The sequence below is a fragment of the Triticum urartu genome, chromosome 6 (assembly GCF_003073215.2).
Source record: "Triticum urartu cultivar G1812 chromosome 6, Tu2.1, whole genome shotgun sequence".
In the NCBI taxonomy this organism is placed as follows: domain Eukaryota; kingdom Viridiplantae; phylum Streptophyta; class Magnoliopsida; order Poales; family Poaceae; genus Triticum; species Triticum urartu.
Genome location: NC_053027.1, coordinates 511,509,947 through 511,536,108, shown reverse-complemented (window position 1 = coordinate 511,536,108; position 26,162 = coordinate 511,509,947). Strand labels below are relative to the sequence as shown.

The following is a 26,162-nucleotide window of genomic DNA, read 5'->3' as shown; positions in this document are numbered from 1 at the left end:
GCAGGTTCAACATTGGATATTTCCCAAAGATTGTTGATGTTGTGTGCAAAAGCAATCACAGGATGGAGGTTGTGAGGGACGGTGGTTTTGGATACTTGCTTGAGCTAGATGATTGTTATGTTCCATGGCCATTCGCACAGTGGGTCGCGGACAACATATCCACAAAAGATGAAGCAATTGTACTTGACGGGAAATCAATTTCTCTCAACACTGAAGAGTATCATTAGTTCTTGGTATACCAGCAGGCGGAACAAAGATCAGAGTGCTAGACGAGGATTGTGGGAAAGCAGAGTTTCTATCACTATTTGGGCTAACAGAACTTCCATCCATAAGTTTCTTCGGGAACAAGCTTATGAAGGAAGAACTGCCTGATGATGTTTATCTTCGCTGCTTCTTGACTGTCGCACTAGCAACCTTCTTGTGTCCCACATCCAACACAAAGCCAAGCACCAAATATTTGGGAGCACTTGTGGATGTGTCAAAGTCAAAAGATCTTGATTGGTGCTCTTTTGTCCATACATGGAATATCTCCTATGTCAAGAAGTACCAAACAGACAAGATGAAGCAGAAACGAATAACAACCACTTTGGGAGGCTGCATTTATCAGCTAGAAGTATGCGCCTTCTTTTTTTTATATGAAACTTTTTGTTAATTTTTTTTATTTATGAGCACTGTGTTCTCACCAAACATTTCTCAAGGTTTCATTTGTTTTTGTTGTTTATTTTGCAGGTTCGGTGTCTAGACTTCAACAATTTTGGATCAATAACAATTCCACCAGCACTACCCAGGATTTGTTTCTGGAAAGGACAAATCATTAAACATTTCAGTGATATGCTAATTGGGAAAGATGGATTGTATGGAGCTCTTCAAGTAAATATCATACTCTGCTATATTTTTTTTCTTCTGTTTTATGTGTATCTTTTGTTTCTTACATCAACTCCTATTTATGTTTGTTTATTGTTTTCCATTTTTTTGTTAGATAAAAGATGAGGCAGAAACTTGTTATGGAGAAACTGACGCTGCATGGGCAAATACCGCCAAGAACTCAAACATCCGAAAAGCTATACAAAGGGTCTTAGGCAACTCTTTTTCAGATAAGGTAAAATGCGTCAGACTTGATTGAGGCAACAACTTCAACAGTCAAATTTAGCTATTTTGGTTTCCCCTTTTTTCTATATTTTTTGATTTGTTTTTGTGGAATCTTTTTCTGCTTGTTAGATCAAAGAAGATATATTCCTCAATTTCCAGGAGCGTGTAAAAGATCAAAACCTGACCACATGTCTGATAGCAAAACAAGTGCTGCTGGATACTTTGAACATTGTCTCTTCTTATTTTAATGGCTCTCAACATACAGAGAAGTTAGAGTCATCCGAGCACTTGTACATGCCATCTGACGAAGATAATGGGTCTGGCAGTACTACTAGAGTTGATTCTAATGGGATTGAAATGGGCAGTGGTATGTTATTACAGCAGTTTTTCTTGTTCTAATTCATGTTGTGTTTTCTGTAATAAGACCCCCACTATATTTGTTGCAGATCGAAGATGCAGGAAGAAGAGAATGAAGACGAGTACACAACAGTCAATAACTTCAACAAGTAAGGATGTATTGTTGCAAGATAAAATAAAGGTATTTTTGTTCTTTTTTTAGTCTTTTTAAATCCACATTTTCATGTGCAATTTTCGGTTCATTTTTCTGCACCAAATTATGACTATGACCATGGCCACACCTCCAGCAAAGCACACCTGAAGTTGACACACAAGGAGTCAAAGCAGAATTGCAACTAGTACCGTGGAATGGTCCTATAAATGAGCACAAAGATCAAGATGAAATTGTTAGTTTCATATATAAAACACAAGATCTAACGTTTTTATCCTTTTTCTTAATTTTTTGTTATTTAACATGCAACTCTGTAAACTAATTTGCTAGGAAGTAAATTCTGAAATTGGTAAAGGATGTACACATACAGTTGGACAATCAATGCGTGCTGAATGCATTGCAGTGCAACAAGAAGCCCACAAGGTTATATGTCATGTGTTTCTTTTTTATCAACACATTTTTTTTCTTTTTAGCCTGGTGCATACAACTCTGACAACAACCACTTTAACACTTTTTGTTGTGTTGCAGGGAGAAAGCATGAACAAGGTTGGCCCTGCTAAACACAACCAAGACATAAATATGTTGGACGGACATAGCAACATCCTCAAGCGCAGTGTCAATGCTTGTCCTATTGAAATAGAAGCACCACAGAGAAGCACTATCCTGAACTACATGCTATTATCAGCTAGATTGGCAAAAGCAGTGATGAGCACGACACAAGTTAACAATTCAAAGGAAGTATCCACCAGAGGTGTACAGCCAGCATTCACAGGGTTTCAACATAACACAGTTAACAACAATAAAACACAGGCACACTCCATGAGGAATTCATTTGACGTTTGTCTTAGTGTCATCATTCAGAGACGTTGTTCTGTTTGTTCTTTTTTGTATAGACCAACTGAACATGCGTTTCTTCTATGAACATAGCATTGCATAGACACTAGTACCGTGGAGCAACGAAATGAGAAGCAAGCAGTGGTTACTGAATGTGTGGAACATCAAAATAACAATGACAAAGGTGTTTTTCCAGGGAAAAACTTTCACACATTTCAGCCCCACGACAAAATCACTCCTGAGCACGTCTTTCTTTTCTAAAGATTTTTGACTTGCTTGTTTCTTTATTTACTTGTTTTTTGTTCATTTGTTTCAGATCAAAACACTGCGAATAATGTCAGCGATTACAAGAAGCGCGTTCAACTTGATATAGATATCAACATGGCACTATCAAATAGTACTGCCTACATTTTTTCATTTTTCTGTTTTTGATCAGACAGTATTTTTTGTCTTTTCTGCATGTTGCTGGCATCAATCCATTTCTCATTGTTTTGTGCCTTTTTTCCTTTTTTTCTTCTTCTTTTACATGACAACGGGATAGACGATAAGCAACAACGTGTCAAAGAGTTCCAAGACACTTTGCATCCATTAGATATTGCAAGGAAAAAGTACTTCTTCGCAGATGATGCGACACCTAGCTGCAGAATTCTTCCAGACCATGATGATTGTGGGAATCAAATAACAGAGCCAGAATTGTGGTGCCCATTAGAGATGAACACGGAAGAATATAATGCTCAAATAGAGGTAATTATTTCTCCATTGCCCCTATTGCCTTTTTTTAGTTGTCATTTTTCTTACACACCCAGTTATATTTCTACAATTGTAGGAAGTAAAGAAAAAATATCCATGCAATACAAGCAAGGATTGCATCGAAGGACACACCCAGCAGGTACCATCTTTTGCCGAGTGCACAAGTTCCTGTAATTCACCTAAAATTTCCTACAACAAATCTCCAACAGTTTTGTTTTTTCATCTTTTTTGTATGTATTTTCATAGGATGAGCAAGAAGTGCAAGGAGATTCCTCCATACAGTGTGCACAGAGACAGCCGGTGTCCACAGGCATTTGCAAGTACAGAGACTTTCTTCCACAGTTTGAAGAAAAGGATGGCATCATCGACTTGGTATGCCTTATTTTCCAAAAAAAAATCTTTTCCGTTTTCTCGCTTGCTCTTTTTATGTTTTCTAATGTCCTTAGTTTTTGTTGTGTTTGAATATGAAATACAACAAAACATTTTTTTCAGACATCGCCTGTTGCACGCATGTCAAACACTTGAGACAGAGCAACAACATGCTACTCCCCAATGGGCAAATGGGACAGTGAGAACGCTGAAAGTCCTACACACAAGCACAAGAAGGTATCATCATTATTTTTGTTATGTTCTTATTTCCTCTATTTTCATTTTTTTATAAACTATGCTCTTTTTAAATGTGTGTGATTCTGCCCTCTAAAAGTGTATTTTTTGGTTTCTTTTTGATTTTTTGCTGAACACGTCCTTTCAACATTATTTGCCACTTTGCAGAGATATTCAACAACAGGAATTTTAGGGAAGAGGCTTTTTTCAGATGAGTTTGATGAAAATGATGAACAAAAAGGCACTAAACACCAACCAATCCCTGTAAGTGACTACCTACATGTAAATTTGTTGAACAACTTTCTTTTTTATGTAGCTCTCTTGACACCTTCTTTTGTGCAGCATCATCTTTTTTTGCTGTCACACAAACTAACCATAATTTGTGTGTGCATATGAATTTTTGTAGGTGTCTCCAGATGTTCAAGTTTTGGGGGAGAGATCATTCAATGGTTCATGCTCTAGTATGGTAAACACGACGGACAATTTATACAACACGAAGCTATCATTAGGCACTTCATCAAGTGGTAAAGAAAATTTGCCTCCAAAGGATAACACACCCAAGCAAGTGGCTCTCCTCACCATATAATCACAACGAGAGAGGACCTCTTTATCCTCATGAGATAGAGCTACATAGGGGCATATTGGCACTAAGCAAAGTTGAACCTCACAGAAGGTTTTTTTTTCTACACTCAGATTTCCACTTTTTTCCCGTGATTGAATGGTTTCTAATCTTTTTTGTTGCCTTCACTAACAATACTGGTTCTCAACCACCTGCAGCAAAGTGGTTGTGTTGATGGACAAAACAACCCTTTTCTTGGGACAACTTGGTGATTCATTTGGTGCGACTGGACACGTGGAAGCATATGTTTTCAACGTTTTCTGTCGGATGCTCTTTCGAGAGAATCATCCAAGGAGATCAAAAATGCACTACTTCTTCACTACACTAGGTGTAAGTACAAAGAAATTTCATATCCAAGCATAACCCAACATATTTTCAACAGAGGGTTTTTTTGTACAACACTTTTATTGGACTTCTTGGGTGGAAGATCAATAATTAAATTTCGTTCTTTTTCACAAATCAGGATTATTTTCTTCAAAATTGGAAATCTAAAGAAGGAAGGAGGGAAATGAAGAGAAAAGCACTTAGAAGCTTCAATGGAGCTGGAAAAGCATTGTCTCTACACGAAAGTGATCGTGTATGCTTCATTACACCAAACTATATTATTATTTTTGGTTTTGGGGGTTATATTTATCCTTTTATTTTTAATTTTTTGCAATCAAATTTGTGTGTCCAAAAAATGCAGATCTTCTTTCCGTCAGTACATGCTGAGCACTGGTTCTTGTTCGTTGTTGACATTATAGCAAGAAAGTTTGTCTTCCTAGATTCATATTATGAAGGGAACACACCATTCCACATCGGGATCAGAGATTTGATGGTTAAAACACTTTTTCTAATCTTTTATTTCTTTGTTATTTTTTTAATTAAGTTGGTAATGCAACACCCATTCATTTTTGTGTTCCTAAACATATTCATTTTTCAATTGTCTCTAGATAAACAATTTCATAAAAACATGGGAAGATTCTAATCTGAGAGGAATGGGTTTCATAAAGTTTGGTGTAGAGTACCCAAACATGCCAAAGCAAATAGGAAGGTAAAAACTAGCCATTTCGTGTAAACATAAATTCAGAAGTACTGTTTTTTTCATTTTTATGATTTGATCTTTCTTTAATTTTTTGTTGTTAAATTTTCTGCAAAAAAACAGCGACGCTTGTGGGATTTTTGCTCTTAACTGGATGCAAACTTGGGCTTCGTGAAATCCTCTACAGCGACAGTTCACAATGAACGACGTAGCAGACGCAAGGGTCAGATTTGCTCTTGACATTCTATTTAGTATTCACAACACAGAAGATCAAGGCAAAAAACTCGTCAAGAACTTCGCATGGTAAATTGGTATGTTTTGTACTTCTTCCATTGAAGCATAGTTTTTTTTTCTTTTTTTTAGCAATTTGACTTGTGATACAAAATTGTTTATCTTTTTCTCTTGTCTTCCAATTTCTGTGTATTTTTTGCGTTTGCCACTGTAAACAAAGTTCCTTTTGTTATTGTCTGCCATTTTGAGGTTACTAACTAGTTCTTTTTTTGTACTTCTTCAGAAGGTCAAGCAGCCAACCAACTACAACATTTTCTGTAATGCATGGAGGAATACTACAAGAAGGTCTTTTAGCAAGATGATCAAAAACAATCACAAAAGTCAACATCACAAAGTGTCCGGTGTACATGGAGGAACGATATGATTTTTTTTTCTTTTGAAAGCGAATCCAAGTTGTATAGCAGTGTCGTAGAAACTGGTCATTCACCAGAAAGCAATTCGGAATATCTCATGTTGTTTTCAGATCAATATCGAAACATCGTTTTTAGAGTGTTCTTTTCTAATTTTTTATTCTTGTAAGTTTGATTATTTTCAGTATCCCTCTTTTTCTAATATTTTTATGTCGTCTGTAGCGGCACTAACGAGAACATTTTTTTGCCCTTGTTCTTTTGTTTCTATCATTTTCCCTCATCATTTCTTTGGTGCAGGATTTCAAAATTCTTTTGCGCACGGAATCGACTTTCTACAGTGTAAGCGAAAAAGTGGACGAAAAAATTCAAGGAACCTACTGTGTTATGGTCAGTGTTGCTACACCAACAGGAAAGCAATTTTTTCCTGGTTTTTGCCTACCAGTACAACTGAAATTTATAACTTACGCATTTCCTAAAACAGTCTTAAAACAGTAGCAAAAGTGCTATCATCCATGAACAATCATAGTTCCTTCATGTTTTTTGTTCAGTGGCACAACAAACAACCAAAACTTGAGTGAATTTACATTTTTCTAGTCATCACTTGCATATTTTTTGCCTTCTTGAACTTCCAGCACCCAAATTTTCATTTTTCTTTTCTTGCCTTCTTCCTCGGGTTTGCACCAGCTGGTTGCTTGCCTGTAGATGTCCCAGATGAGGCTGCAAATTTTTTTTTCATCAAAATGAATAAAATGAACTACGAGACCTTTCTGTAATGCTGGAAAAACTAGGTAACACCAAAATAGAAAAGTTTTTGATGCGAAAACTAAGGTTTGTTTGCGGCTGACTTTTTCTTTCTGAGCCAAATTGACATCTTCAGTACTTGCAGTACAAGAACTTTTATAATGATCAGGCTTCCCACACCGACTGCATGTGACTTTCTGTTTAGATGCTAAACTTTCCATGAAAGTTTTGTAACGTCCTTTTTGTGGACACCCTTTTGACACTGCAACATCAGGATATTGAAGTTTGTCTCCATAGCCATCAGGATGCGGTGCTGCATCAGTCTCTGTTCTGTCCTTGTCAACATTTGCTTGTTGCGCTTCTGCAAGTTCATCCTCTTTAGTCATCTCATCCAACCTTTGTTGCACCCTTTCACATTCTGCTACAACATACAGATATTTTCTATTTGTTGATGCACCGTCCGAGGCCATCTCATTGAGCCTGTTGGATAGTAGGGTATACCTTAAGTGTTGACTTCCAACAGTTAGTTCCAAAGGAACATTGAAACGGATGTCCCGTATGTCCTCTGTATTTTTGGCCTCCACCTCTCTATGTAATATTTTTCTGGCAGCACGGACATGTTGATATGAGAAAGGACTCTCAAGACATGGCAATACACAATGCCATCTTTCTGAAATTTCCCACAGATACAACTGAACAACTGTTGCTGCAAGTTCACAATCACAACAAATCTTCGCGTTCTGAAATCCTTTTCAGCTAGCATTGGTGTCTTGTAGACTTCATATTTCACATTTCTCTCAACCTCTTCAACATGCAAATTCAGCACAAACTTTATCTGTTTTTGGAATTTGTAAAATATCTTTTTGTTGTACATTTTTGCAGCTTGTATCTCGAGCTCACTTCGTGCCCAGAATATCGGGGAAGTCGTTCTTGTGATAGAGTCTTGCTCCCTCTCCTTATCTTGTATAGTTTCTGAAATCTTCTGCTACTCTTGGAGGAAGCTGATCACATTGTGAGTTGACGTGATGTTGTCCTTGAAAATGGCGTTGGTGCCTTCACTACGCGCAGTAGAGTGAATGAAGGGGAAGAAGTCCGTCTTGAAATACACAGGGACAAACCTTTTCCTTTTCTTCCATGTGATTTGGAGAAACTTCACATGCCCAATGTTGTATTTCTGAATCATCTCTGTCCACAATTGCTCAAACTCAGCCACCGTCAGAGAGTTGTGAATGATGTCACTGAAATCATCATGCAGTGTTTTATTTGCTGCAAAAGTCCTAGTACATTTTTCCTCGGCCTTCTTTTTAATATGAAACAAACATCGCATGTGGCGGATATGCGGGAAAACTAAAGGGATAGCTGTCTTCATCCCAGCATCCTCGTCTGTTATGATTGTGGACGGAGATTTCCCACCCATGCAATGCAAGAATGTCTCAAACAACCATTGAAAGGTGTCAGCTGTTTCATTCTCTATGATAGAGCAAGCAAACAAACAGTTCTGGCCATGTCCTGTGACACCAACAAAGGGAGCAAATGGGAGGTTGTATCTGTTTGTCTTGAATGTTGTGTCGAAGCTGAAGCAGTCTCCATACAGCTCGTACATTTTCCTAGAATACCCGTCAGCCCAGAAAATGCACAAAACTTTACTTGCGTCATCAGAGACTTTAGTTGTTTTGAACGCATAGTAAAATTGTGGATCTTCAGCTTGTCTCTTCCTGAAATATGTGAGCACCTGCATCATTTCTTTTTGATTGCTCTCTTTGCCAATGGTTGTTCTAACATTGCTTACATGCTTTTTGGTGTAAGGAGTGTTCCCGCCTCTCAAGTAACTTAGGATTGCTATTATTTGTCTTGTTGGTAGCTTCACAACATTGAAAGTTCGGATTATGAGTTTCTCCTCCTCTGTCATGTAGTTATGAGAACGAAGGTATTTCACTTCTGTGTGAGGACTCAAATCATGGTTGTGCTGTAGGTTTATGGTTGTTATCACCCACTTCTCATCCTTCTTGGTGAGAATGAGCTGAGCTTTACACCCTGTTATTGCAATGGTGTTTGTTTTTTTCTTCCTTGCGTTGCGATAGGGCTCTTGTCCTGTCTTCTATTGCCTTGTGTCATGTCGTTTCTTCTTCCTATTCTCTTGTTCTTCTTCATCAATCACTCTTCCTGGCCGATTGCACTTGAAAGTTACCCGAGTTGCTGCACTGCCTCCTTGTTTCTTGCCACAATAGCGAGATGCTTTGATCACAGAAAAACCAGCAATTGAGGCATACTCATTGTAAAAGTTGTAAGCTGCATCATCCGTATCAAAGACCATGTCCACATGGGGTACGTGATGGCTGCGCACTTCTTGGATAGCACTCTGAGCAGCTTCTATACTATCATTTTCAAGGAATATTAGTATATCTTCCTGTGTTAATTTTTGAACTTCGCCAGCTGCACCACTGTTCTCTTGTTCTCCAGCAGTTGTAACAGTAATGTCAGAGGCTTTTTGCAACAACGCTAGAGAAAGATCATCCTCGGAATCAGAATCATTGTCAGAAGCAATCTCATTTGACACCATAGAGCCGTTTTTGTTTCCTCCTGCTTCTGTCTGCATTTCATTGTCCCAGTTCAAATCATTCAAGCTTTCTGAAAAATGGTTGTCAACAAAAGGTTCAAGCTCTATATCATGCTGGTCATCAACTTGAGATGTATGCTGAGCTCCACCCCCACTGTGTGCTTGGAATGGATCTTCTGAAGATCTACTGTATCGCCCAGTTATCATGTACATATCGTTCTGTAGAGAGTTTTTTTTATAGTTATACACAGCAGTCAAACAATTTTTATTCAGGGGACATAGACACAAGTTTAAGCAGGAAAAAAACATACCTCAGTACGAACAAGGCGATCTTCTTGCGATTGTGAGGATGCATATCTAGCACCCTGAAAATTAAAACAGCTCTAGTTAGTTCTGTTTGTTTGATGTTTTTTTCTTTTGGGTTTATTTTTGTAAGTTAATACAATTTTTTATCTACGACAAACAAACAGGAGTATGTTAGTAGAGAACCTCTTCTTTAGCAGCAAGTAGGAGTGCATGTATGACATGGGGGCTTCATAAGCGACTTTGTTTGCCTGCATCATTATTTTTTGCCAATTTTCTTGTAAAACAATAGTAGTAGAATTTCTATTTTTTTCTTCCATTTTCTCTAAACAGTAAACACTTACAGGGGGTTGGAGCGCAGTAGACGCTTGGTTGGACTCACCCACTGAAGTATGTGCACCCAGGTTCACAGGAAAGTTTGCCTGCACAAAGAAGTTTTAACATTCACAGGAATGTCTACTGACAATTTCAAAAGCAAATGTTTTTTTCCAAAGAGCCTAGAAATACCTGTGTATTGCCTTGACTATTGAAGATACCATACATAGTTGCACTCACTAGAATATTCAGGGCATTCCCTTGTGTTCTATTAATAGAAGCATGAGGAAGCATCTAATTTTGCATCCAGGGGTGTGTATGATGCAGCCCTTGGTTCCAAGCACCAGAATTCAGCCACTGTTGCTGCTGGCTATTTCCCCCACCCCTGTGTTTTTTATGTTTTCCACATAATAGTACAAAAGATCAGACATCAAATTTCTGTAACCAAATAACCAGAATAGTACAAGCAAGATTCAGATGTTCATTAAAATTTCATTTGCTTTTTTTTGTAGGCACTAACCTGAGAACCAAATAGAGAAGCTCCATAAGCATCAAGAACAGCTGCAATCAATGTCAAGAGTTTCTTTGTCAGGTATATGAAGGATGCAACACCTAGGAAGAAAGCTTCATGTTTTTTTACGAATTTGCAGCTATGGGGGTTGTTCTGTATGTTTATTATTCACTTTGTTTTTTCCCTTTTTGTGTTTTCACAATAGAATACTGAAGAATAAAAGGGCAAGATAATACAAGAACAGAGACAAGAATCCTAGATCTGGAGAGGGGAGAGGCGTGCATACCCTGGTGAGTGCTTTGTGCCCTCTTATCTCTTCCTGCATCCATGTTTTCTTTCTCTTCTCTCTCTCCTCCTTGCCTTCTTCGAGCATATAAGCTCCCTTCCTCTGATCACATTGCCATTATGGAGGGGAAAGGTGTGTGCCCTGGCGGCTGGGGCTGGAGGAGGAAGGAGGAGGAGTGGGTGTGTTGGGGGTGAGGGTTTGTGATTTTCGTGGATGGGGGCTGGGGCATGTGCTGCGATCAGGAGAAGAACAGGGAGGAATAAAAAGCAATGTAGCTTTTTTGCTCCTGTATAGCGGGGCCCGGGCTTTTCTCTTGTCTTTTTCTTCTTTTTTTGTAAAGTATAAACAACCTTTTAGTCAAAAAAGCCCAACAAGGACAATCAAAACAAACAACCCAAAAAGGTCCACAACCCATAAACAACAATAGAGCAAAGGGCCTGGATTGGATTCGGCCCAATTGGGCTCTGTGCGGGGGAGAAAGGAGCCTGGCTCGGGCCTGCCAGGTGATCGGGCTGAGACAAATAGCGGACGACGTCATCACCACGTCATTTGACTGAGACCAATCTATTTCTCAGTCGAATGAGTTCCAGGCGCTCCCTATTGCAGATCAATGGTCCCATGCACAAGGATGATGCGAACTATTATCGGTAACGCACAAACTTACTCCTACATGATTTATTGTTAGTATTTTCTTTTACCAGGAAATTTCATATGTTGAGATCCTAAACCCTCTTGAACACAATTTTCATATTTGTGTTGACCATGCTTACTATAAATGTATTGTTTGAAATGTTTCTTAGATAAACCAGTACGAGAGACATTATTAAAAATATATTGCAATATCACATGTCTGTCTGGAAACATGCGAGTTACCATGAAGATGAGTAGATAAGAAGATTTCCTATGAAACGATGTTCCTGATTGAAACAACTTATCTTTGTTACTGTGAACGTATTAACAATTTCTTTTTGCAACAAACTTCTATTGAAATCCTTCTCTTTATGTGTATTGTTTTGCCTCAAGTACCTTTGCTATGGTTTTGTACCATACCGGCGACCCAGCAAGACCAATTGTGCAGCAACACAGAGAGCGTAACATAAATGAGTGATGCCTTGGTCTATACCGTCCAGATAGAGGCATGTACTTTGACTAAGTTTACTTGTGCTTGTTCTTCGTAACGGCGGTCGATTCATGTTGCCATAAAATGAACATAGTGTGTCCAACCAGTTTTGGGAACCTTCTAGAAGGTTCCCTGAACCGGGTTTTTTCCTGTATCGTTTTTTTCGGCTTTCTATTTTTTTATTTCGTTTTTTTTCTTTTCTGTTTCTTTTCTTTTTTTAGTTTCTGTTTCTTTTCTTTATGTTTTTTTTCAAAATTTCACAACTTTGCAAAATTTGTTCGCAAATTTAAGAAAAACAATTGTTCGTGAGTTTCAATATAAATGTTCCTATTTTTTAAAAAATTGTCCATGTTTTCAAATTTTGTTTCCATTCAAAAAAGCTTTAGGAATTTCAAAAAGGGTTCCAGCTTTTCCAAATTTGTTCAGAAATTTATAAAATGTTCATGTTTTCAAATTTCGTTCACAAATTTAAAAAATGTTCATAAATTCCGTAAATTTGTTTGGGAGTTTCAAAAAATGTTCCTATTCCAAAATTTGTTCGCAACTTTCAAAAAATGTTCATATTTACAAGTTTTGTTCAGAGTTTAGAAAAATGTTCCGTTTACAAAATTGTTTGCAATTTTAAAAAATGTTCGTTTTTCCAAATTTTGTTCTGGAGTTTCAAAAAATGTTCACGTGTAAAAGTTGTTCGTGTTTCCAAATTTTGTTTTGAAATTTGAAAAATTGTTCCTATTCAGTTTTTTGGGTAGTTCAAAAAAATGTTTCTGTTCTAAAAAAATATTTCCGCGTCTCCAAAATTTGATTATGTGTTGAAAAATGTTTGAGTTTTCTCAAAATTTGTAAAAAAAAAAGAGTGAATTCCCGTTTTTACCCTTTATTTTTGACATTTTTGACACTCATTACCCCATTTAGCAAGATTTCATCTATTTTACCCCATTTAGCAAAAGTATTACCATAATTTACCCTGTTTAATATTTTCTAAGCATTCTAACCGGTGGGTCATAATTGTCAGGTCTAACTGGCATGCCACGTCGTTGGTTTTTCCTGCTTATTTTTCTCACTGTTGAATCGGGCCTCGCAGGACACTTCTTCTCCCGACCGGCTCGGCACGATGGAGGTCACTCACATCATGTCAAACGCACAACGCCCGAGTCGGCCTCGCGCCACGCTCGCCTCCAATCAGTTCTAGCTTGTGTTGCCTGCCACCAATCGATTGCATTGCCTTCTGACCGAACGCACCCGTCAGGCTCGCTCGAACCTAGGGTTAGGTATTGTCAGGCATCGGCGACGCCGGCAGTGGTGGGTGTTGATGGGCCGTTCGTGCGATTTCATACCTCCACGAGCAGGGCCGTATGGGCCGCGACATCAAGGTAGGAAATGACCCCGTGGATTCCGATGGCTCCATCTAGCTCGCCGACATCGGGCTGGGCACGTCCATGTACGTGACCCGCTGCACTCAGTTCTTCTTCTTACTTTGGCGAGGGACCCATTATTGGTTTTGAAACGCTAGCTAGATCGATTCACGAGGACCAAACGTGCAAGCTAGCTAGACAAGGAAGCCAGCACAGGTGGATCGATTCACCAGGACCAAACGCGTACGTGAACTAGCGCTACATCCGATCGGTCGAAGAACAACTGCGTAACTTGGCGATCGATGAAAGAAACTCTGATCGATAGATTGCAACAGGCTAGTCTCGAGCCTCACATTTCTATTGCTTTGATCTGGTGATATTAGAACGTGGTGAGCCCTAGCCAAACTAAGCCTATACGTATCCTATATGTGAGGACTGCCTCCTGCCCTAGTCGGACATGGACAACGTGGTTTATTCCAATAACCATCAGGCTGTGCTCAGATGATGGTGGGTCTGTGATGACGGTGCGATCATATCGGGCCTAGCCGGTCGGGAGAAGCTAGGAGGACCCGTTCAACAGAGAGAAAAATAGTCAGGAAAAAATCATCAATATGCCATGCCAACTAGACCTGACAATTGGGACCAGCCAGTCAGAACGGATACAAAATTTTAAACAGAGTAAATTATGGGAAAACTTTTGCTAAATGGGGTAAAACGGATCAAATCTGGCTAAATGGTGTAATTAGTGACACAAATGTCAAGATAGGGGGTAAAAACTTGAATTCACTCTAAAAAAACTAATAATATTCGCGCTTGATAAAACATTCAAGTTTTGTTTTTGAAAAAAATAGCTTTGTGTTCGAATTTTTGAAAGACGTTCGGATCGGCGTTTGAGTTTTCTGAAGGTTTTGCAATGTTCCGTGATCAAGAAAGCTAACTAGCTCAACTGGTTCGAATCGTATGCTCAGAAGCAGCGGGTCCAGCATGATCTACTGTTCACGAGATAGATGGGCCGGACAGGTTTATCGATCCCGATCCCGCCGTAAGCGACCGTCGACTGCTTGACGCAGAGAGCATCACATAGGAGCTCGAGAGTATACATGGCCAAACGGGCCGGTCTTGTCGGGCCGGCACGATAGCCCGCGTGCCAGGCCCGTTATGGGCCGGCACGGCACGTGACTTAGTGGGCCGTGCATGGCATGTGGCCCGGCTAGGGCCATGCCTGGGCTGCCTTGCCTGGCACGGCACGACTAGCCAGCGGGCACAAGCGCCTTGTACGATCGACATGCAAGACTAGCGACCGAGGGATTTTTGTCTAAAAAAAGACTAGGGAGCGATGGGAGGAGCGCCTCGTACGATTCAATCGATTAAAAAAATCATGCGCTAGTGCGCTACTGCTACGAGACAACGAGCATCCTCACCCGTGCGCGAACGACGCTGCTACAATCGTGCCTCCACGCGTGCCCAATCGAAACCCCTATGGGGTAAGCAATATCTATTGGTTGGAAATCACAACAAAAAGGGAGAACACGAACCATCGGAATCCATGGTGATCTCTGGACAGGGTTCGATCCACTCCCTCGCCCTTCGATTAGGGTTCCAATCGAAATGAGAGAGGTGAAGAGGAAACGAAGAAGAAGCCGCTACGGGGAATCAATCAAAACAGAGACTCTCCGGCAAAGAAAAACTTGCTTGCTCGTTGCTCACGAAGGAAAAGGGGAAGAAGAAACATAGGAGGAAGTAGGGTGCTCAGGTAATGCGAGGAAAACAAGCCACCGAAAACGATAGCCACCATTGTGGAAGCAGCAGGGGAAGGGGGGGTATGCGCTCGATTGTGGAAGCAGCTAAATTGGTATAAGATTTGGCGTCCTTGAGACCGTTCCCTCGGGAAATCCTATTCGCCGCTCGCTGCGGCGAACTGTCGAGCGATCGCACAGAGTAGCGCAGCGAGCGACCGACATGGGCCGGCCCACTTATACATAGTGCGTCCAACCGGTTTTGGGAACCTTCTAGAAGGTTCCCTGAACCGGGTTTTTTCCTGTATCGTTTTTTTCTGGTTCTTTTCATCTTTCTATTTTTTTGTTTTTCTTCTTTTCCGCTTATTTTCTTTTTTTAGTTTCTGTTTCTTTTCCTTATGTTTTTTTTCAAAATTTCACAACTTTGCAAAATTTGTTCGCAAATTTAAGAAAAATGTTTTTTTCAATCTTTATTCATGAGTTTCAATATAAATGTTCCTATTTTTTAAAATTGTCCATGTTTTCAAAATTTGTTTCCATTCAAAAAATGTTTAGGAATTTCAAAAAGTGTTCCAGCTTTCAAAATTTGTTCAGAAATTTATAAAATGTTCATGTTTTCAAATTTTGTTCACAAATTTAAAAAATGTTCGTAAATTCCATAAATTTGTTTGGGAGTTTGAAAAAATGTTCCCATCCCAAAATTTGTTCGCAAATTTCAAAAACTGTTCATATTTACAAGTTTTGTTCGGAGTTTTGAAAAATGTTCTGTTTCCAAAATTGTTTGCAAATTTTAAAAAATGTTTGTTTTTTCAAATTTTTTTCTGGAGTTTCAAAAATTGTTCGCGTGCAAAAGTTGTTCGTGTTTCCAAATTTTGTTTTGAAATTTGAAAATTGTTCATGTTCAGTTTTTTGGGTAGTTTAAAAAATGTTTCCGTTCTAAAAAATATTTTCGCGTCTCCAAAATTCGATTGTGTGTTGAAAAATATTTAAGTTTTCTCAAAATTTGTAAAAAAAACTAATAATGTTCGCGTTTGATAAAACATTCACGTTTTGTTTTTGAAAAAAGAAGTTTTGTGTTCAAATTTTTGAAAGACGTTCGGATCGGCGTTTGAGTTTTCTTAAGGTTTTGCAATGTTCTGTGATCAAGAAAGCTAACTAGCTCAACTGGTTCGAATCGTATGCTCGGAAGCAGCGGGTCCAGCGTGATCTACTGTTCACGAGATAGATGGGCCGGCCCAGTCTATCGATCCCGATCCCGCCGTAAGCAACGGTCGACTGCTTGACGCAGAGATTCTAAAAAAAAAAGACTGCTTGACGCAGAGAGCATCACATAGGAGCTCGAGATCGAGAGGGTTGCGGCTCCAGAAGAGGCATGCTTTGGGGGCCTCCGGCCATATGGGCCATACCAGACTCTGATGTAAACAACAAACAATGACAAATTTCAGATAAACGTCAATCATGCTGCTGCTGATGATGATTCATTTAACGAGAACGCAGTTCATGTGTGCACTCAACATCTCATCTGTACACTATTTATGTCTATTCGGCTCTTAGCTGATGAAAAGAAACTTGGTATTGTGAAACCACCAAAAGCTCCTACTTACAAGACAAAGCCTCTTTTCTCAATTTACCAACATACTTCAAGACACACTTGCTTATACTCTTGAAGTTATTATAATCCTGATGTATTACCAAATGTATTTTTCATAAAAGAAAACAACAAGTAAAAACTGGAAAATAGAAAAAGAAATGCAACAACGCACCACACACTAGCTAGGACTACACGGCACCAAACAAACAGCAATGTACTACATGGCAGCAGAATGCACAAACTATTTAATGTGTCTTGAAGTATACACATGTATCACAATTGTACCCACGAATAACCAATCCATCCTACAGGCACGGTTCAGAGGATATATACACATGTATCCATGCCGGTTTAAGAGAAGCTATATATAGGTCCATGAGTATGCACCTAGTATGGAAAAAAACAGCCAAACCAAGATGATGAAGATGTCCAAGTCTATGCAGACCAACCAACATGTTGGCCAGGACCATCTCAAACTCGAAGTACAAGGCCCTATTAATAGTGGCCCGCGTAAAGCGCATTCCATTAATATCTCGCCTTGACACCAACCCCTCGAGGGTGTGGCTTGGCACGTTACGATTATAGTCCAAGGGCTCCAGAATCGGGTTGCTCTGGAACCTGAGACCATTCGGATCATACCTCCCTCTGATGAAAACAAAAAACCATAGGAAAATGTCAGAATAAGGATAAACATATTGCTGGTGATGATTCATTTAAAGAGATGAGTGCACAAAAGAGCATCACACTCAACATCTAATTTGTACACTATTCAGCTCATGATGAAAATAAACCTGGCATTGGGAAACAACCACATGCTCCTACTTAATAAAAGACTCAAAGCCCCTATTTTCTCAATTTAACAACATACTTCAAGATGGCTTGCTTCTACTCTTGAGCAAGTTGCAATTTGGGGCTGTGTAGAGTTGCAACAAACCCTTTAATCTAAATTTCTTCATTGACAAAACAGGGCACCTGAGGACTTCAGTCATTAGCATTAGTTTTACTCCATCCGTCCCAAATTACTTGTCTTAGATTTGTCTAGATATGGATGTATCTAACACTAAAACGTGTCCAGATACATCCAAATCTAAGAGAAGTAATTTGGGACAGAGATTGTACAAATTACTTGTCTTAGATTTGTCTAGATATGGTTGTATCTAACACTAGAAGTTATCTAGATACATCTCTATCTAGAGAAATCTAAGACAATTAATTCGGGACAGAGCTTGTACAAATTAAGAAAGGCCAGCACATTAATCTATGCAAGGCTCCATATTACTTACTTGTTGAAGAACTGCTGGAGGTATCTATTTGAATTGCGGACATTCACAGACCAGTCGCCCACTGGCTCCAAACCTCTGAGAACATAGCGAAACCCTTCTCTGTCAGCATACCTCAGCACATCCATGATGAACTGATATTCAATTGTAAACAGGAAACCCCTGTACTCTATCGGTACCAGACAGCTGTGATACTGGATTGGGACCTTCATTCGTATCGGGTCAGGCAATAACATCAGATTGATCAAATGCTTGACCTCCCTTGGCAGTACAGAAGGTTTGCCAGCCCTCCCCCCTTGATCCCGCTGATAAATGATCATGTCCCGAATTAGGAGACCCATGGAGTTCACGTTCTGGCACATCTGAGCACGAGTCCGATCAGGTGACTCCTGAATGCGGGAAGAGAAGAATGGCCTTTCTGATTGCAGGCATACCATTATATGCACTCGCCTTATTTGCCTAAAACAGCGGACAGGGATCTCCTCGAACAGGAGCTCGATAAGCCTAAAGATTAGCCGTTGCGACTGGGGCGACAGGAAGGGCCTAGGTTGCCTTTGCCCCGTATGGCCAGGCGTGGTAGTTCTCAGAAGAATGGGGGACATATCCTGGATGAAGACCGGCAGGGATACGGATTCGCCTTGCTCCATCCCTTTGATGGGTACCTGCATATATGAATGTTATATTCAGTAATGAGATTGGAACCAGTCTCATGTTTCTTGTTTGTAAAAACAACTAGGCTTCCAACTGCAGGTAAGAAACCCTTAAGATAACAAAACTACTCGGCATCAACTTTATTTTTCTGTATTACTGACCATGGTAATCGACTTCAGTTTGTGGCGACATCCTTTTGAGGATAACTTGTAAAAATAATGCTTGCAGTACAGAAGTACACCCTCTATCCCTAAATATAAGACATTTTGGAAGTTCAATTTAAACTACCAAAAGGTCTTACATTTAGAAACAGAGGCAGTACTGATAATAGCTATGACTGGTGTTGGTAAAATTTAAAACCTTCTGATGCTTGACAGGTGTAAATAAATGGTGTGATTAAGTTCTACTCTTGATGATGCTTCCTTTCAGTTGCGTTTGATCAATGACACTGCTGGTATATATATTCAAGGGAGACTAGCAGGCAATCTTAAGATAAAAGCTTCATGGTTGGCGATTCTCGCTATCAGTTCATCAATATCTATGATACTGCTCCTCTAGAAGGGTAGGGGTGTTAAAGTTTCAGCGATTGATTAGTTAAAGATTCTTTCGTAGAAGAAAAGAATAAGTAAGAACTGTAAATAAATTAGAAAAAAGAAATTACCTGCAGAACAATGGGCACCGAGGTTAGTAGCGGTTGAAAATTGATCTCCGGGCAGAATGGAAAGAGGAGAAAGATAATTCCCGTCCGGCGGGTGGATAGATGTTGGAGCGGCCGGCAATCGACGCGCCCTGAGTTGAAATCTTCCCGCCGACGCCTCCCCCGTGCGCTTGATCCATGTTGCCGCCGCCGGCGAGCGGCAGCCTCGGACTTCATGGAGGATCCACTCGCGCCCCAGGAGGGCGTGGGACGGGCCTCGCCCGTAGAACGGATGGCCTTGCCGCCGGCGAGCACCACGCGCGCCCCGGGAGGCGGGCGCGGGTTCTCGCCGGCGGCCTCTTGGTCTTGATCCGGGAGATGTAGAGCGCGGCGGAGGTAGGTACCTTGGAGGATCTCCTTCTTCGGATCTTCGGGCGGCCTTCTTCTCCGGTTGGCCTTCTTCTCCGATTGGCCTGCTGCCGGCGGTGTGGTGGCGGCGGCTCGGATCTAGGGTTCTGAATCAGGGCAAGGGGAACGCCTAACTTGACTTATGTGCGGAAGCGTGCGGCTGGATGCCTCCCGAATATATTGGGCCTCTGCTGGGTTGGCCCATTAGAGCAGGAAACAGCTCTATTCCCCTCCTTTTTTTTTTGTTTTTTTAGGGTTTTTCACAAATACTCCCTCCGTTCAGAAATATTTGTCGAAAAAATAGATGGACGGAGGGAGCGTAAAAAAACATATTTATATTAGTCCTTATCCTTATCCTTATCCTTATCTAATATTAAAGGGAGGATTGTTTCTCCAGGTTCTTTCCTTTACGGTAATTTTTTGTTCGTCCCAGGTGTTTCCTCGTGCGGGCGTTTTCTCGTTCTCCTGATTCATTTCAGTCAAAAATAAAATAAAATCACAGGACGCGCAGGGCCACAATCGGCCGGCCCATTAGCGTACCAACAGCCCGCGCCAGTAAAAACAATGCGCGGTCAGGAACCAAACCCAGTCGCTCACGCTAGAGGGCTCAGAATGCTAGCCACTAGAATCAACAGGACTTGATGTTTAATTAGCGACATGGACTTTAAAATTAAGCTCAGAGTCGCGCCAGGATACTGACAGGAAAATATTTTTTTAAAATGAATATATTTTAGGACGTGAAAAATTTGCATAGTTGTTAATAAAAAATTAAGGTCGAACATTTCTTTAAAAAAATAACAATATTTCTCTCTCTTTTTGAAACCTGGGTATTTTTTTAAACTATTTTTAAAATTAGGAGGTACTGTTGTGATTATTTTTCTAATTTGCACACATTTCAAAAACATAAAAAAATGAACTTTAAATTTGAAAAGGCTAACATTTTCTTGAAACACAGTTTTTTTTACACTGAGAGGTACCATACCTAAATTGTTTTAATCTATGCCTATTAATAAAACTAGGCAAAATTTTGAAATATGCCCACCTCATGCATTGTTTTAGTTCAATTTATTAAACTAGGGATATGGAAGGAATCTTTTTCTCATTCGCGTCTTCACGTATGACCGGTCTCGCTCGGTCCAGTGACTCCCATCAAAATGCATGAGGAGTCCAGCTAAGGTTTCATGCTTTATCCAACACAAACTACTCAATTTACATGACGACATCGACATATATTATGGGTGATGCTTTTCCCTATTATACTAGTAAATGCGCACGTGCTACGCACGTTAATATTTAGGCAATATATTAATTGCACACGGTTATTAGATATGCTATTATTTGTGTGTTAATTCTGTGATATTTGGTATGATATTAATTGCACGTTAAACGCGTTTAACGCTCGTCATTGGAGCAGTCTAGGTCGTCGAATTGACTTAGTTCAATGGCCAAGATCAGTTGGATCTGCCTCTTTGGGTCTTTTTATATTGGTATAGATGAGCTAGATGATTAAATAAAATGTTCAACGCTCTTGATCTTCGCCGAACACAAAGGCCGCTCAACAATCCAGCTATTGGACCTGGCCAACCTTGATTAGTGACAACTGGTACTGCGACCACCGGCGACGATGACGGCAAAGACCACAAGCGGAAACATATGTCTGGAGGATGTCGGCCTAAGGATGAGGTATTAGTCATATTTATTATGTTATGGGTATGAGGGTGAGGTCTTTAGCCATGCTCAGTGAGTAAGGGCGTGTGAGGATTGTTTTCTCCCGTTGCAACGCACGGGCATGTTTGCTAGTATTATAATATATACATTAATTAAGTAGCAAAAACCAATAGGGAAACCCAAAAAAAAGAGCCATTATGGGAAAGAATGACATAACTTTACCTCTACATGTATCAAATGTTCATCTCCCGTGTGTTGCAACTGGAGAATAAACCCAATTTCTATGAATCATTGTTGGCCGAGTCGAGAAATTGTCTCGTGGGATAGTCAATACCTAATTTAGGAATAATTGAGCCTAACATCGAAGGGAAGTTTATGAATGAGTTGATGTTTAGACATTTCATCAAACATCCGAAAGAAAACAAGCAAATATGAATCAACTGTCTTCAAATAAATTTATGTCTCCTTTTTTACTAACGCTAGATATATTACTGTTCAGGTTGAGCCTAACTTCCAATACCTATCTTTTGAACATTGAACATCGAGCTATCCTCCACAATTTGTACTTAAAAGTTCTAGGATAGGGCTGGAACTTTTTGGTGATTTTTTTGGAACAAAAGAGACCCCCGAAACCAGAAGATCCACGAGGACGCGACAAAGCTCAGGGTGTGCCCCCCCCGATACGTCTCCAACGTATTTATAATTTTTGATTGTTCCATGCTATTATATTATCTGTTTTGGATGTTTAATGGGCTTTATTATGCACTTTTATATTATTTTTGGGACTAACCTATTAACCAAAGGCCCAGTGCAAATTGCTTTTTTTTGCCTATTTCAGTGTTTCGCAGAAAAGGAATATCAAACGGAATCCAAACGTAATGAAACCTTCGCGAGGATCTTTTTTGGAACAAATGCAATGCAGGAGACTTGGAGTGGAGGTCAAGAAAGCCACGAGGTAGGGCGGCGCGCCCAGGGGGCAAGCGCGCCCCCCACCCTTGTGGGCCCCTCATAGCTCCACCGACCTACTTCTTTTGCCTATATATACTCTTACACCCTGAAAACATCCAAGGGAGCCACGAAACCACTTTTCCACTGCCGCAACCTTCTATACCCGTGAGATCCCATCTGGGGACCTTTTCCGGCGATCTGCCGGAGGGGGATTCGATCACGGAGGGCTTCTATATCAACACCATAGCCTCTCCGATGATGTGTGAGTAGTTCACCACAGACCTTTGGGTCCATAGTTATTAGTTAGATGGCTTCTTCTCTCTCTCTTTGGTTCTCAATACAAAGTTCTCCTCGATGTTCTTGGAGATCTATTCGATGTAATACTTTTTGCGGTGTGTTTGCCGAGATCCGATGAATTGTGGGCTTATGATCAAGTTTATCTATGAAGAATATTTGATTCTTTTCTGAATTCTTATTCTTGATTTGATATCTTTGCAAGTATCTTCGAATTATCAGTTTGGTTTGGCCTACTAGATTGATCTTTCTTGCAATTGGAGAAGTGCTTAGCTTTGGGTTCAATCTTGTGGTGTCCTTTCCCAGTGACAGTAGGGGCAGCAAGGCACGTATTGTATTATTGCCATCGAGGATAAAAAGATGGGGTTTATATCTGATTGCTTGAGTTTATCCCTCTACATCATGTCATCTCGCCTAATGCGTTACTCTGTTCTTATGAACTTAATACTCTAGATGCATGCTGGATAGCGGTCGATGTGTGGAGTAATAGTAGTAGATGTAGAATCGTTTCGGTCTACTTGACACGGACGTGATGCCTATGTTTATGATCATGCCTAGACATTCTCATAACTATGCACTTTTCTATCAATTGCTCGGCAGTAATTTGTTCACGCACCATAATTTATGCTATCTTGTGAGAAGCCACTAGTGAAACCTATGGCCCCCGGTGAGGGAGTCCTCGACTAAGGAGTCCTCGGGTGTCCGATCTATTGGATATGGGCCGGACTAATGGGCCGTAAAGATACGAAGACCAAAGACTCTACCTGTGTCCGAATAGGACTCTCCTTGGCGTGGAAGGCAATCTTGGCGATCAACTATGAAGATTCCTTTCTCTGTAACCGACCTTGTGTAAACCCTAGATCCCTCCCGTGTCTATATAAACCGAGGGGCTAGGTCCGTAGATAGGCCATATAATCATAATCATAGCCAGACTAGACTTTCAGGGTTTAGCCATTACGTGAAGGAAATATGCCCTAGAGGCAATAATAAAGTTATCATTTATTTCCTTATATCATGATAATTGTTTATTATTCATGCTAGAATTGTATTAACCGGAAACATAATACATGTGTGAATACATAGACAAACAGAATGTCACTAGTATGCCTCTACTTGACTAGCTTGTTGATCAAAGATGGTTATGTTTCCTAGCCATAAACATGAGTTGTCATTTGATTAACGGGATCACATCATTAGGAGAATGATGTGATTGACATGACCCATTCCGTTAGCTTAGCACCCGATCGTTTAGTATGTTGCTATTGCTTTCTTCATGACTTATACATGTTCCTATGACTCTGAGATTATGCAACTCCCGTTTACCGGAGGAACACTTTGTGTGCTACCAAACGTCACAACGTAACTGGGTGATTATAAAGGTGCTCTACAGGTGTCTCCAAAGGTACTTGTTGGGTTGCCGTATTTCGAGATTAGGATTTGTCACTCCGATTGTCGGAGAGGTATCTCTGGGCCCTCTCGGTAATGCACATCACTTAAGCCTTGCAAGCATTGCAACTAATGAGTTAGTTGCGGGATGATGTATTACAGAACGAGTAAAGAGACTTTCCGGTAACGAGATTGAACTAGGTATTGAGATACCGATGATCGAATCTCGGGGAAGTAACATACCGATGACAAAGGGAACAACATATGTTGTTATGTGGTCTGACCGATAAAGATCGTTGTAGAATATGTGGGAGCCAATACGAGCATCCAGGTTCCGCTACTGGTTATTGACCGGAGACGTGTCTCGGTCATGTCTACATAGTTCTCGAACCTGTAGGGTCCGCACGCTTAACGTTACGATGACAGTTATATTATGAGTTTATATGTTTTGATGTACCGAAGGTTGTTCGGAGTCTCAGATGTGATCATGGACATGACGAGGAGTCTCGAAATGGTCGAGACATGAAGATTGATATATTGGAAGCCTATGTTTGGATATCGGAAGCGTTCCGGGTGAAATCAGGATTTTACCGGAGTACCGGGAGGTTACCGGAACCCCCCGGGAGGTAAATGGGCCTTATTGGGCCTTTAGCAGAAGAGTAGAGGCGGCCAGGGCTGGGCCACGTGTCCCTCCCCCCTAGTCCGAATAGGACAAGGAGAAGGGGGCGGCGCCCCCCCTTCCTTCTCTCCCTCCTCTTTCCCCCTCCCGAATCCTATTCCAACTAGGAAAGGGGGGGAGTCCTACTCCCGGTGGAGTAGGACTCCTCCTGGCGCGCCTTCTCCCTGGTCGGCCGCACCCCCCCTTGCTCCTTTATATACGAGGCAGGGGGGCACCCATAGACACAACAATTGATCAAGTTGATCTTTTAGCCGTGTGCGGTGCCCCCCTCCACCATAGTCCATCTTGATAATATCGTAGCGGTGCTTAGGCGAAGCCCTGCATCGGTAGAACATCAACATCGTCACCACGCCATCGTGCTGACAAAACTCTCCCTCAACACTCGGCTGGATCGGAGTTCGAGGGACGTCATCGGGCTGAACGTGTGCTGAACTCGGAGGTGCCGTGCGTTCGGTACTTGATCGATCGGATCGTGAAGATGTACAACTACATCAACTGCGTTGTGCTAACGCTTCCGCTTTCGGTCTACGAGGGTACGTAGACAACACTCTCCCCTCTCGTTGCTATGCATCACCATGATCTTCCGTGTGCGTAGGAAATTTTTTGAAATTACTATGTTCCCTAACAGTGGCATCCGAGCCTGGTTTTATGTGTAGATGTCATATGCACGAGTAGAACACAAGTGAGTTGTGGGTGATATAAGTCATACTGCTTACCAGCATGTCATACTTTGGTTCGGCGGTATTGTTGGATGAAGCGGCCCGGACCGACATTACGCGTACGCTTACGCGAGTCTGGTTCTGCCGACGTGCTCTGCACATAGGTGGCTGGCGGGTGTCAGTTTCTCCAACTTTAGTTGAACCGAGTGTGGCTACGCCCAGTCCTTGCGAAGGTTAAAACAACACCAACTTGACAAACTATCGTTGTGGTTTTGATGCATAGGTAAGAACGGTTCTTGCTAAGCCCGTAGCAGCCACGTAAAACTTGCAACAACAAAGTAGAGGACGTCTAACTTGTTTTTGCAGGGCATGTTGTGATGTGATATGGTCAAGGTATGATGCTAAATTTTATTGTATGAGATGATCATGTTTTGTAACCGAGTTATCGGCAACTGGCAGGAGCCATTTGGTTGTCGCTTTATTGTATGCAATGCAATCGCCCTGTAATGCTTTACTTTATCTCTAAGCGATAGCGATAGTCGTAGAAGCATAAGATTGGCGAGACGACAACGATGCTACGATGGAGATCAAGGTGTTGCGCCGGTGATGATGGTGATCATGACGGTGCTTCGGAGATGGAGATCACAAGCACAAGATGATGATGGCCATATCATATCACTTATATTGATTGCATGTGATGTTTGTCTTTTATGCATCTTATCTTGCTTTGATTGACGGTAGCATTATAAGATGATCCCTCACTAAATTATCAATGTATAAGTGTTCTCACTGAGTATGCACCGTTGTGAAAGTTCTTCGTGCTGAGACACCACGTGATGATCGGGTGTGATAGGCTCTACGTTCAAATACAATGGGTGCAAAACAATTGCACAGGCGGAATACTCAGGTTAAACTTGACGAGCCTAGCATATAACATATATGGCCTCGGAACACGGAGACCGAAAGGTCGAGTGT

The 26,162-nt window shown here is 40.9% G+C and overlaps 1 protein-coding gene and 1 pseudogene across 2 annotated transcripts; both read right to left on the bottom strand.

Moving 5' to 3' along the window:
• Positions 1-5,605: 5,605 nt before the first annotated feature.
• LOC125516890 lies at positions 5,606-10,821 on the bottom strand (annotated as a pseudogene).
• A 5,971-nt stretch (positions 10,822-16,792) lies between these two features.
• On the bottom strand, positions 16,793-19,690 carry LOC125514676. Of its 2 annotated transcripts, XM_048680018.1 has the most exons (4): positions 19,170-19,690; positions 17,861-18,519; positions 17,446-17,549; positions 16,793-17,222 (listed from the first exon to the last, which is right to left on the bottom strand). In XM_048680018.1, exons 1-3 carry the CDS (start codon positions 19,380-19,382, stop codon positions 17,447-17,449), a joined length of 975 nt encoding a protein of 324 aa, XP_048535975.1. In that variant the 5' UTR covers positions 19,383-19,690; the 3' UTR covers positions 16,793-17,222; position 17,446. The 2 variants fall into 2 exon arrangements, with proteins under 2 accessions (XP_048535975.1, XP_048535974.1); XM_048680017.1 differs by lacking the exon at positions 17,446-17,549 and having other exon boundaries at positions 19,170-19,688.
• Positions 19,691-26,162: the final 6,472 nt, after the last annotated feature.